The sequence below is a fragment of the Artemia sp. Qi Xiang Cuo genome, chromosome 8 (genome assembly GCF_049724085.1).
Source record: "Artemia sp. Qi Xiang Cuo chromosome 8, ASM4972408v1, whole genome shotgun sequence".
NCBI lineage: Eukaryota > Metazoa > Arthropoda > Branchiopoda > Anostraca > Artemiidae > Artemia > Artemia sp. Qi Xiang Cuo.
In genome coordinates, this window is record NC_142801.1 from 4574035 (window position 1) to 4587204 (window position 13170).

Genomic DNA, 13170 nt, shown 5'->3' on the forward strand with positions numbered 1-13170 from the left:
AATCGAAAGGCCTAGTGCCCTTTTTAATAGTCGAAAGTGATTGGAAGGCTTGACGTTTTTATAGTAAAGATCAAAGTGGGTATAATGTGTTATTTTTTTTTATTGTTTGTTGTTTAGACCAGGGCACTTCGTATCGAAGGAGTTGTCGTGGGAACTTCGAAAAGGGCTCATTCGATTGAAAATAAAAAGGGATGATGCCCTGTTTAATAGTTGAAAGTGATTTGAGGGCAACTAATCACCCTTCCACTCCCACCATCTCACACCAACCTTCCTATTTCAGCTCTTAAAATTTAACCAAATCAAAATAGCGTAAGTGTATCCAAGCTATCAAAGAAAGTAAACAGATTTTTTTGCGAATGGTATCAAGTTTTCCATTTCAGGTCAACTAGAGGAGTTATGAAACTAAATTAAACAGTACTATTTGTGTCCAGATTTCTAAAAGGGTGTATCTTGTTAAAAATTGCTGAAAATTTTTCTCCAGCATACAAATAGCAGGCCAAACTATAAAGTCTTACAAAACGAAAAAATTTAAAGTATTATTTTCTTTTTCCCTGAAAAGACTATGTCAGTATAAAACAAACAAAATTAATTTAAAAACTTTTTCCACAAAATAAGTTTTTCAAAGAAAAGTAAAGAACTCCATTAAACAAAAAATGAGCAAAAATAAAATGAAATAATTTACCAAGAGTGAAACTACCACAAATCCGCATCGATAAATAAATGAAACCGAATCAAACTCAAAACGAGCAGAAACTAACATAAGTAGGGCGCAAAACCCCTACGCCTTCCCAAGGCCAGAACAAAATTTGCACTTTACTGAAAAAATAAAAATGAATGTGCATTGTCAGTTTAATATACATATACTGATATTTTGTAATCAAAATGTTAATATTATTTGATTTATTAAAGTTATAAAAGTAAAAACATTTATATTTTTTCAGTAAAGTGCAAATTTTGTTCTGGCCTTGGGAAGGCGTAGGGGTTTTGCGCCCAACTTATGTTAGTTTCTGCTCGTTTTGAGTTTGACTCAGTTAATAATTGTAATTTCTGTTCGTTTTGGGTTTCATTTATTTACCGATGATGATTTTGTGGTAGTTTCACGATTGGTAGATTATTTGATTTTATTTTTGCTCATTTTTTGTTTAATGGAGTTTTTTACTTTTTCTTTGAAAAACTTATTTTGTGGAAAAAGTTTTTTAAATTAATTATTAGAAGAGCCAATTTGGTTTTAGAAAAGGGTACTTGACTGAACAAGTCGAGTACCCGCTCTTTACGCTACCGTTTGTTATTGTTTTACAAAGTAGAGTTGTGAGAAAGAGTCAAACTTTAGCGTAAAGAGCGGGGCGTTGAGGAGGGGGCAGCCCCTTTCATATACGGAATAATTTCTATTCGTTTTGAGTTTTAATGTCGTTCTTTGTATTCAGTTAAAAAAAAATTATTTAATTTTGAATAAGAATCCATAATTTTGCTTGCTATTTGTATGTTGAAGAAAATTTTTCATCAATATCTAATCCTGACAAGAATAGTTATGTTTAATTAAATTGTTTGCCTCTTCAAGTTGACCTGAAAAATACACATAATATTATTCAGAAAAAAAATATTTCTATTCTCTTTGACAACTTGGATACACTTACACTCTTTTGATTTATTTAAGTAGTAATAGCAGAAATAGTAATAGTAGCAGTCCCGAAAGTTTAAACTTAATAGCCCCAGTCATTCCTGATATATTTCTGAGAATCATACACACAATGCCTTTTGATTTAGTTTTATAACAACATTTAGTATTAAAGCATTATAGGCCGATTACATAATTTGGGGGGTCGACATGCCCAATATCCCAAGAGACATAGTTACTGGACTGTTCTACTATAATGAACAAAAGGACTGTCTAAAAAATTTGACTGGATGTGCTTGGAAAATATAGGGGTTTAGGAGAAGGACTGCTTGCCCTACAATCTCTTTTGATTCTTAAAAATGGGACTAAAACTTTTTGATTTAGTTCAACATTTGCCTAAATACTCCTTGAAAGCTTCACCTTAATACTCTTAGCTTGCGTAGTAGCAATAGTTGTAGTAGTATTAGTAGCAGCATGCGGATAGCACCTTTGGTTCCTTCAGCATTCCCTTCAACGCACGCTGAAAGATTAAACTCTATATCATGAACCGGTCTTGAAGCATTCCTGATACGTCCTCTTAACAACCTGTCTGGACATAGTTGTTTCGATTTAGTTCCATACAGTTTCAATATTACCCAAATTTTGCCTCAACCCTTAGTTTTAGTAGAGGCAGTAGTAGTGGTAGTAGTAGTAGCCATAGAATTAATAGTAGTAGCCTTAGCTTCAGTGGCAGCAGTAGTAGTAGAGGTAATAATAGTAGCAGTAGCAGTAATATGATTAGGAGCAGTAGCAATAGGATGAAAATATTTTCTTTTGGTTAGTTCAACATCCCTAAAAACAAGCCCTAATAAGTTCAACTTCACACACCAACTGTTCCTAAGATATTGCTATTACGCTCTTTTGACAACCTGCATAGGGGGGGGGGCTAGTTACCCTATGATCACTTCGACTCTTGAAAAGGGCACTGGAACTTCTAATTTCAAATCAAATAAACCCCAACCGCAGTTTATACGATCACGCTTTCCATGAAATCCTTATATGCACCCGAAGCATAGCTTACAACTATTGCCCTGAGGGCTATGGGGGGGGGGGGTTATCATCCCTAAAGACATAATTACCGGATCTTTCAACTACGCTGAACAAAATGGTTATCTCGAAATTTTGACTGGATGTATTTGGGAAAATGATGGGCTTAGGGGGGGGGGGGGGGCTGGTTGCCCCAAACCACTTTTGAATTCAAATGAGCCACTTTGAAAGTTTCTAAACACAATGCCTTTCATATGAAGTACCCTGGTCTGAAACCAAAAAAAGTGCGGTATTCCCTATCACTTTGACTCTAAAGTCAAGTTGATCACTTTGACTTAAAAAGGGCACTGGAACTTCCCATTACCAATCCAATGAGCCCCCTCCAAAGCTTATGCTACCAACCTTTCTATAAAAAACCTTATATGCCCCCAAACATAAACTACATAGGGAGGGGGGCTATTTGCCCTCCAATCACTTTTGCCTATTAAAAATGGCAGTAGCCCTCTCAATTTCCAATCGAATGAGCTCTTTTTGAAGTTCCTAAGACAACTTAACAACTTGACAACTTGCGACAACTTGCGAAGTGCTCTGGTCTAAAATAAAAAAACATCAATAAATAAATAATGCGTTGTGCACAATAAAATAAAAGTTCAAAATAGAGATAAAATCCTTTTTAATAGACAGTGAATAGAAATTCACAAAATAACAGATATTTCGGTCACATATACAGTGACCGTCATCAGTACTAAAACTCAATATCTGGTATTTTTGTGAATTTCTATACACTGTCTATTAAAAAGGATTATATCACTATTTTGAAATTTTATTTTATCGTCATCGAAAGGCAGTGTGGTCTCCGAAATTACCTGCATTGTGCACACATCACTTTTTACTTAGGCAGCGCCTTTGCGCTGCCTCTGATGTTTTTATAAGCGTCGTACAGTGTCATAGCTACAGTGTTAGAAAACAGAGTATATTTAGGAGACCACAGATGAAATCAACGCTTCTAATTTATCTACACGCAACGTTCAAACTGATTCATTAATTAAACAAAAGTTAATTAGATCAAAACAGAGTAATACCTATATCGAAGCAGTGCTTGGTAAAATTCTTCCGTATATGCTAATCCAATTAATTTGATTATTAGATTTTAATTAAATTGACAGATTAATTAAACATGGAGATAATTACCGCCTTTTAGTGAAATATCAGCTTACTACCTGACTTGAACCAGACGCTGGTAACATAACAAAAGAAACTTTAAAAACGCATCCAAAACGTGTTTTTATGCATTTTTATTACGTTTTTACGAGTTGGACAAACATTTTGGGGGTGGGAAGGAGTTCAAACTTTCAACATAATTTTCAGGGTAATATCTATATTTATGCACTCCTTGGTAGCATTCTTATGTATATGCTAATACAATTAATTTGATTACTTGTATTACATTTTAATCAAATTCCCCGACTAATTAAACATGGAGCTAATTAACGCCTTTTAGTGAAATATTAGTTCACTACCTGACTTGAACCAGACGCTCGTAACACTCATCCTTATCTGTTAAGCCAATTAATTTAATCTTCTGCATAAAGCTTTTGATGTGACCACAGCTTTGTGAAATATTTTCAGCCGTTTCCACTTTATCCCCTGTCAATATCCATACCTAAAAACACAAAACATTATTTTTAGCTAACAAGCATAACAAATCAAGGTCACATTTGGGAGAAAACTTGAGTTATTTCTACCACAAGGTATTGATAAATAGGCCTGAGTTAAAAGACATTGTTTTTCATTCCTTTTTTATTCATTCCTTATTCGTTTTTCATTCCTTATTTTTTATTTTTTCCTGATTTTCTATTTTTCATTCCTTATTTGTTATTCGTTTTTTATTCCTTATTTAGTTTATGCATTTGATAATTGTTTTCTTTTTATGCGTTTTCAGTTTTTTTTTTTTTAATCCCACATCCTCTCCTCTTGGTGCCATAATAATCTTTTGCACTTAAAATTTCAACCTTTAATGTAACCTACACTAACTTAAAAACTTCTTCTAATTTTTTTTTTAATTTTATTTTGGGTAGCCAAAGATAACTGATGAAAACAAGGTACACTACTATAAATAACCAAACCACGAAAAATACCATTCCCGGTTGTGCAGGGTGATTTTCCTCCATAGGGCACCCATTTCACTCTGAAAATACTTTAATAATACAAACACAAATATTTTTCTTGAAACCTTGTTCTCAATCAACTATACATCATCTTCCATCCTACTAATCCTTCCTCAAAACCCTTATCAAACCTAAGAGGAGTAGAATGTTGTGCCCTTAGTATATCTTTAGACACTCCATTATAATCCTTCTTTAAAAAAACCCACAAATAAACTACTAAATTCTTTTTAATACTCTTTTGGCTACTCAAAATTCATACCTCAACCATCAAAATGTAATATAAATTCTTTTATACCAACTTCATTTCCTCAAATTTATATAATATTTAAAATTTAAAACTATTTATACTTTACAACCATTAAATTAAAAATTTCAGTTTTGACCTACTTTCTCTTCTGAGAATTTCTACTTTTCACTGGTATTCCACGGACTTCATCATTTTTGGCTTGTTATCTATTTCATCGTTTGACTGTTAGTGTTGTGTTGACTGCTTTTTGAATGTAGTTCGTAAATTTTAAAATCTATATGTGTAATTACCTATTTTTTTTATTTTACTCAAGTTGGATTTCTGAATTCCTGCTAATACGATTCGTTTTTTAAATAAAATCTTTCCTTTTCTGTCATTTTGCTTTCTTTTATTTTCTGATAGAAATTATTTTCTCTACGGCTTTATTAGTCCTTAACACCCCCCCCCCCCTGTTTTAACCGAATACCATGCTTGTTATATTAAGAAATTTTCTTAATATATTTGAGAACCCGTCATACAAAGAAGGAATAAGATAGAAGGAAGAAGAAGCAAAAGGAAAAGAAAAGCAAACAAAAGAAAAAGAAAACAGAACAGACACAAAAGCCAAGATGATTAAAAATAATAAAAAGTTTTATAAAAGCCACACCCAGAAAAATCTAGAGGTGGAATCCTTAGTATTGCTATATGTAAAGAAATTATTTACCAAAAAGCAGTAAATTACCAAAACATAAATTATAATAAGGTTAAAGTGGGTTTGTTTTTGCATTAAACAAAGGCTCCATGGTCTGTTTTACAGGCCATGGAGCCTTCCTGTGGGACTTATGATTGTGTTATTGAATTGTTTTTGTTTGGTTGAAATATATCTAAACAAACAGCAAAACTATTCAATACTATACTTGAATTATTAGAATTGAATTTGACGCTTAATTTAATCCTACAGCCTTTCACACTTTAGCATAGAGATAGCATTCTCGATCTTGACATAGAGGTAAAAATTAATTACAAAAAAAAAAAAAATTCTACTTGTATGAATTACTTTTCGTCTTGTTTTTTACTGTGGGAAGTATTTTCTTTTTTTTATCTCATGATTAATGTACTACTCCTATCTAATAAAACCTCAGGGCAGCACTGATCCGCCTCATCCATCCCAAGCTATTCAAAGCGTCCCTCTTTATACGCTCCCAAGAAGTTCCTATTCCCCTTAAATCTTTCCTTACAACACCTTTCCACCTTAACGGGGGACAACCTGCTTTTCGTCTGGCCCTATACGATTGGCCGACAAGACAATCTTTGGTAATCTGTCATCCTTCATCCACAAAACGTGACCTAGCCACCACAAAGTTTCTCTCATTATAGCCCTAGAAAGGAAGATTGAACCACATTTTTCGTAAAGCTTACTATTCAAGATACGGCCAGTTAGTCCGGTACCCGAAACAATCCGTTGGAAGTTTCTCCTGAAAATATCTATAAAATCCTTTCCATTCTTTGGAGCACCCGCGCTTCAGAGCCATACATGACCTCTGTCATCACTTTAGCTTCCAATATTCTAATCTTGGTTCACAAACTTATCTTTCGTTTCTTCCAAGCTTTTTCAACTGTGTAAAAACACCTTAAGCCTTGGCTGTTCCACTTCCAACATCTTCATTACACCTACCGTCTTTACTAAAAATACTATCTAAGCAAGTGAAGCTATCCACTTGACCGTTCTTCTTATTACCCAGCATCACCTCTTTACCTTCACTCATTCCAAGTTTTAGCGGCTTAATCTTCTTGACATTAATTTTTAGGCCTATTCTTGTATCCTAAGCTCTTTAAATCTATAAAGTTTATTCATTTTGCTAACATTTTAATCTAGGATGCTTAAATTATCAGCATAATATAAGCCTAGGAGGGTTTAACTTCCCCATTTGAATCCGTGTTCTCCCATGGCTTTTGCTGAGCTTCTTAGGACAAAATCTATCAAAATGATCCATATAAATGGGGATAGGACGCAACCCCGCTTAACTTCTGATTTAATACGTAACCAGCTACTAGCCTCACTTCCTATCTTAACCGCAGTAATGTTATTCTCGTACATAGCACTCATGATGGAGCCTGTGAAGTTAGATTTTCAGTTTTCAGTCTCCAATTTTTTCACTGTATAACAAAGTAATACTCAAGAATTTTAAACAAAAAATTAAAAATTTTATCAGGAAACACAACTTTTCCTTATAAATTACGTTTCCTTCATAATGTAACTTTTAAAAATGTAACTTCATTACGTTGCCTTCATAAATGTAACTTTTCCTTGCAGCTATCTTCACAAATTTTCTTGCAAAAGCCAATTCACGTGCAAAAACCTAATAACTTCTAGTCAATTTATATTATAAACTCTTTAATTTAATATAGAAATTTGAGATTTAGAGATTTATAATAAAGCAAGAAACCTGATTCAGAAAATCCTTTGTTAAGGGTCTATACCCTTACTTAATCTTCCATCTCTGCATGTTCTTTCAGGCACATAATTTACTTTTGCTCAGGATCCTTGGTATTTCCCCATCTTTTATTTTCGATCAAAATAACTTTGGTCTAAACAAAAAAAAAAAAACACGTTTTTTCAATGGAAAGTAAGGAGAAACATTAAACTTAAAGCGATAAAAAATTATTACGTATTTGAATAGGGTTACCCCCTCCTCAACACCCCACTCTTTACACTAAAGTTTTTAGTACTTTTAAAAAAGCCTCTTAATGTTCTAATTAAACGAACTTTGTGTTTCAGGAGTCGTTCTTAAAGAATTTGGACAAAATTCAAACTTCAGAGTAAATAGTGATGTATTGAGGAGGGGCAACCCTCTTCATATACGTAATAATTTCTATTCGTTTTAAGTTTTAATATTGCTCCTTACTTCCAGTTGAAAAAACTTGTTTTTTAAAAATAATTTCTGATCGTTTTTTAAAAAATGCCATGAAATCTGACCCCACCTCCACAGAGGAATCCCCCTCCACACGGAAATATCCTCTAGACACTTCAATCTCGGTGAAAATTTATCCCGGAAAATTACCTTTAACAACTTCACGCGTAAAATTGAGACGGAAAAGAGAAAGTAAGACATACAGTTCTGGTATAAAAATTTGTTTGACGAAGTTCTTGTATAAAAAGAACTTTGTATAGGAATTCTGACAAAGTCCTCCAGTGTAAGATTCCTCCTGACATGTTCATCCTCTGGCAAGTTCACTCCCTGGAAACCTCCCTCCCCAAGACAAATTCCTCCGTAGAAAAATCTACAGCAGAAAATTTGCATCAGTGAAGAAATCATCTTCACTGATTCCTAACCTTAGTCACTTAGTCATCTTAACATTAATTTTCAAACCTATTCTAGCGCCCTGAACTCGCAAAACCTCTAAAAGTTTATTCATTTTGCTCACACTTTCATCTAGGATGCTTAAATCATCAGTATAATCTAAGTCCAGAAAACTTTTCCCTCCCCATTTGATTCCTTCGTCTCCCATTGCCTTTCCTGTGCTCCTTAAGACAAAGCCCATCAAAATAATCCATATAAAGGGGGATAGAACACAACCCTGCTTAACTCCTGATTTAATGCAAAACCAGCTGCTAACCTCATTTCCTACCTTAACCAAAGCAGTGTTATTCTCGTATATAGCACTAATCACTTTAATGTATTTTTCTGGTATACCATACAAGGATAATACCTTGACTAATGCTCTTCTATCAACAGAATCGACCGCTTACTCATAATCTATAAAACTAAGTACCAAAGGTGTTTGATAGCTCAGGCACATATCATACTAATATAAGAGTGAAAATTTGGTCGACGCATCCTCTACCTTTTCTAAAACCGCACTGTTCTTCTCTTAGAACTTTGTCTACGGCATCTCTCAGTCTAAAAAGTATCATATTACTAAGTAATTTGATACCTACTGAGACCAAACTAATGCCTCGATAATTACCACACTCACTTTTATCACCTTTCTTACAAAGTGGCTTAATTAAGTTTTTCCTAAAATCTTTAGGTACTTCCCCTTTTTCAAAAATAATATTCGTAATCTTCAGTAACTTATTCTAACCTCAGATCCACCATATTTAAGAGACTCATTTACCACCCTATCAGCCCCTGGATCCTTATTACTTTTGAATTCCTTTGGTGCTGTTGCCAATCCTTCCTCACAAAGCAAATCTCTCGTCACCTCAATGGTATTACACAGTTTTTCATTTTCCTCTATATCTTTTCACTCAGCTGCATCTATGTTTGTCACATTGTCAAAGTGTTCTGGCCATCTCTCTTTAATTCTTTCCTTATCGCTAATTGGGGCCCCATTCCTATCTTTAAGTGGGCCAAGTCCAGATTGACTGCTCCCTCTCACTTTATTAACATGTCAGCACAATATTTTACTATTATGCCGTCTAGCGGCAATTTTATCCATGGCCTCCACTTCACACCTCCTTAGTTCATATTTTAAAGCTTTCTACACTTTCTTTACATTCCTTTTGTTTTAATATGATCTATCACCATGGGTGTAGGCAGGATTAGGCAGCATATTGTCTAGGGGGGGGGGGCAGTCGATAGTTTGATGGAGTTTTATCAACTGCTTTTTCCTAACAATCTGCTTTTTCAGCCATATCTAATGTAAATTTGAAGGTCTAGGGGGGGGGGGCAGCTGCCCTCCCCCCCTTTCCCCCCTCCCTACGCCCAAGTCTATCACTCAGATAATTCTTTTACAAGTCCTTTCTCCTTTCTATTAAACATAAAGCTTTTTCACAAATATTCTTAGCTGCAGTCCCACCTTTTCCCCCAAAACACCTTCAGCAACTTCACAAATTATTTTTCTAAAATTATTCCAACCATCTTCCACATTATCACATTATTTATTTTTAGACTTTCGGTAACAATTGAGCCGCGTCACTCCTTACTTACAGTTCGTTACCACGAACTATTTGATTATATTCAGATTTTTGCTCCATCCCTATGGTCACGCTTCAGTCCTTCAATGGTAAGTCAATTTGCAAGCTTGATGCTTGAATCAGTTCGAAGGTATCAGTCATTTAGTCTCTTAAAAAAACAAAACAAAATTCCTCTATTTCTTTTTATTGTTATGGTTTCGTTAAGCAAGAATCGATTGGTCTGTCCTTAGTTTTTTACTGTGCAATCTTACTAAGCAATTTTACTGAGCAGTTTTTACTAAGCAATCTTATAACCTTTGTGATCGTTTTTTCTTTGCGTTAATTTTTAAAGAGCACGCATGTCTTCTCCTAACAGGCCATAGAGTCTTTGTTGGGATAGTGCCACATATTAATTGTGGGCTTGTGAATCAATCTTATGTTGCAAAGCCACAATATGGCCAGCATCCCTAGCCTACCTTAATTCCAGCTTCTCTCAGAGCCTCCAAAGTTTCACCCACGCCATCTTGTAATTTGTCTTCTACTGCGGTCACGCCCATCAGCGTCAAATTGCTCTCAAATTTCCCGTAAATGATTCGTAATTTTTCTTCTCTATTTTCTAAGCTTTCACTAGCCACTTTCAGCTCATTATTCAGACTTCTGTAATCTTCTGATGATAGATATTTGGTTCCATAAATTAAAGTGCGGAGTCCTTTCTGAAATTGAAATAATTTTAGTTCTTTTATTTAAGCTCTTATTAACCTTTATTCTACCACGGTCATTGAAAGGATAGAGGGTATATGAATTAAAACAAGGAGAGAAAGGGAGACAAACACCAAAAACAAACAATAAAAAATCAAATGTAAATAAAAAAAACAGACAATGAAAAAAAAAACATCATTCCTTAGGAAGATCTTTTTTTTTTTTTTTTTAAACCATTATACTAACATTCTTTGCCAAGTTAATTGAACTTAAGGCAAAGTCCGAAATATCAGGACATGTACAAGATATTACTAATTAGACGTATTCTAATTGGATGTTGGCACCAACTTACTGTGCGCCTACACTGTTTTGTAGCCAAATTCTAAGCGATGAAAATAAGAGCCAAAAAACCGGTCTTGTGCTTACAGTACATTATTAAAGGCATGATCAAAAATTGCAATAGAAATGAGCAGAATTTTAGCACATGTAGAGAAGAAAATATTCATAGCATACTAAAAATTGAGGTCTCTAGCTGAGGGGGAGAAAGGAAGTCTTAGGGCTCTTTTATCATTTTTTATACTACCACTACTAACAACTCACTGTAGCAACAAGCCACCTGTGGCCAACGTAGCTATACACACTCCTCCTCCATCCCAATTTTTTCAAAGCCTCCCTCTTTACACCATCCCAGGAAGTTCCAATGCCATTTAAATCTTTCCTTACGACCTCCTCCCACCCCTGTCGGGGATGTCTTACTTTTCATTTGGCCCTAGAAGGCTGACTGACAAAGGCGATCTTTGGCAATATCTCATCCTTCATCTGCAGATCGTGTCCTAGTCATCTCAACCTTTCTCTCATTATAACCCTAGAGAGCGGGATAGAACTATATTTTTCATACAGCTTATTGTTTAAAATACGGTCAGTAAGACAGGTAGCAAAAATTTTTTAGATGATGTCTCTGAAAATCTTTCAGAGCATCCATGCTTCAGAACCATGCTTGCCCTCTGTCATCACTACAGCTTTCGATATTCTAATCTTGGTTCACAGACTTATCTTCTAATTATTCTTTTTTTTTTTTCAACTGTGACAAACACTCTGGGTCTTGGCTAGTCTACTTTTAACAAATTTACTACACCCACCGTCTTCATTAATGCTAGCTAGGTAGGCAAAACTGTCCGCTTGATCGATCATCTTGTTAATCAGCATTAGCTATTCACCTTCATTTATTCCAGTCTTTGCAACTTAGTCTCATAAATATTAATTTGAAAACGTATTCTTGCAACCCGAACTCTTAAAACCTCCGAAAATTCATTAATTTTGCTAACATTTTCATCAGAGATGATCAAATCATCAGCATAATTTAAGTCTTGGATGTTTCTACAACTTCATTTGATTTTGTGCTCTCGAATCTCCCGCAGCCTTTGCCGCGGTCCGTTGGACAAAATCCATCAAAATGACCCATATAAATGGGGATAGAAAACAACCCTACTTGACTCTTGATTCAGTACGCAACCAGCTACTAACCTCAATTTCTACCTTAGCCAGAGCAACGTTATTCTGGAACATAGCATCAATCAGTTTAATTTATTTATCCGGTACACCATATGAGGATAGAACCATCACTAAAGGTTTTCTATCGGCTAAATCAATAGCTTGTTCACAATCTATAAAACTGAGGGCTAAAGGGGTCTAACGACAGTAATAGTGATATATTTAATTAACTCTAACAAAATAGGATCAAAGATAGAAGCAGGAGAGTGAAACAACACAATCGAGAAGGAGCAAAGGAACGAAAACATTAACGACCGCAAGTTGGAATACAGGAAAAACAATGTAAGATATCACAGGAAAAGTTAGGGTTTTTACGTTAGAACTTCCAGAGCATATTATTTGCGATTTCGAATTAAATGAAAAGACAATATATACATTCAAGTTCTTAATAAGGACGTATTTGTTATATCTAAGGAACGTCTCAAGGTATTAATTTGCAACTTTCAGGGCATGTTTAGAGGGACGTTTCACTACATTTGCTTGTTAAAAGAGTGACTCAGGAGTGACTGAGGGCATTAAGGTGATCACTTTCTAGACAGGATTTCATTTATGCTTTATAAGAATTACTTGAGTTAGGTTATTTAAGAGCCGTAAAGTGTATTTCATAGGCAGCGTAATAGCGCTGCCTAAGCAAAGAGCGAAGTGGGTAAAACGTATTATCTCTTCATTTTAGTCTTTTATTCTCACTAAGGCACTTCGTATACAATGAATTGTCGCAAAAACTTTGAAAGGAGCTCATTCGATTGGAAATTGAAAATTCTAGTGCCCTTTTTAAAAGTCAAAAGTGATTGGAGGGCAAACACCTCCCTTCAACGCCCGTTAATTCCCCAAATACATCCAAGAACAATTTTGAGATGCCTACTTTTTTCAACGTAGTTTAAAGGCCCAGCAACAATGTCTCTGGAGATGTCAAACCTTAACGGCTCTTGGGGCAAGGGCTGTAAGTTATGGAATTCACCCATTGTTTACATATAGTGTTTGTTGG

The 13170-nt window shown here is 34.8% G+C and overlaps 1 protein-coding gene across 1 annotated transcript in view; it reads right to left on the reverse strand.

Annotated features, from left to right (window-relative positions):
• LOC148949086 (phospholipid-transporting ATPase IF-like) overlaps positions 1–13170 on the reverse strand; it is a 187544-nt gene that overhangs the window by 50485 nt on the left and 123889 nt on the right. Inside the window, exons 15-16 of the mRNA XM_089093161.1 lie at positions 10412–10648; positions 4162–4304 (exon numbers count right to left, since the gene is read on the reverse strand). Coding sequence (XP_088949287.1) covers positions 4162–4304; positions 10412–10648 — 380 coding nt within the window. The remainder of the gene's footprint in view (positions 1–4161; positions 4305–10411; positions 10649–13170) is intronic.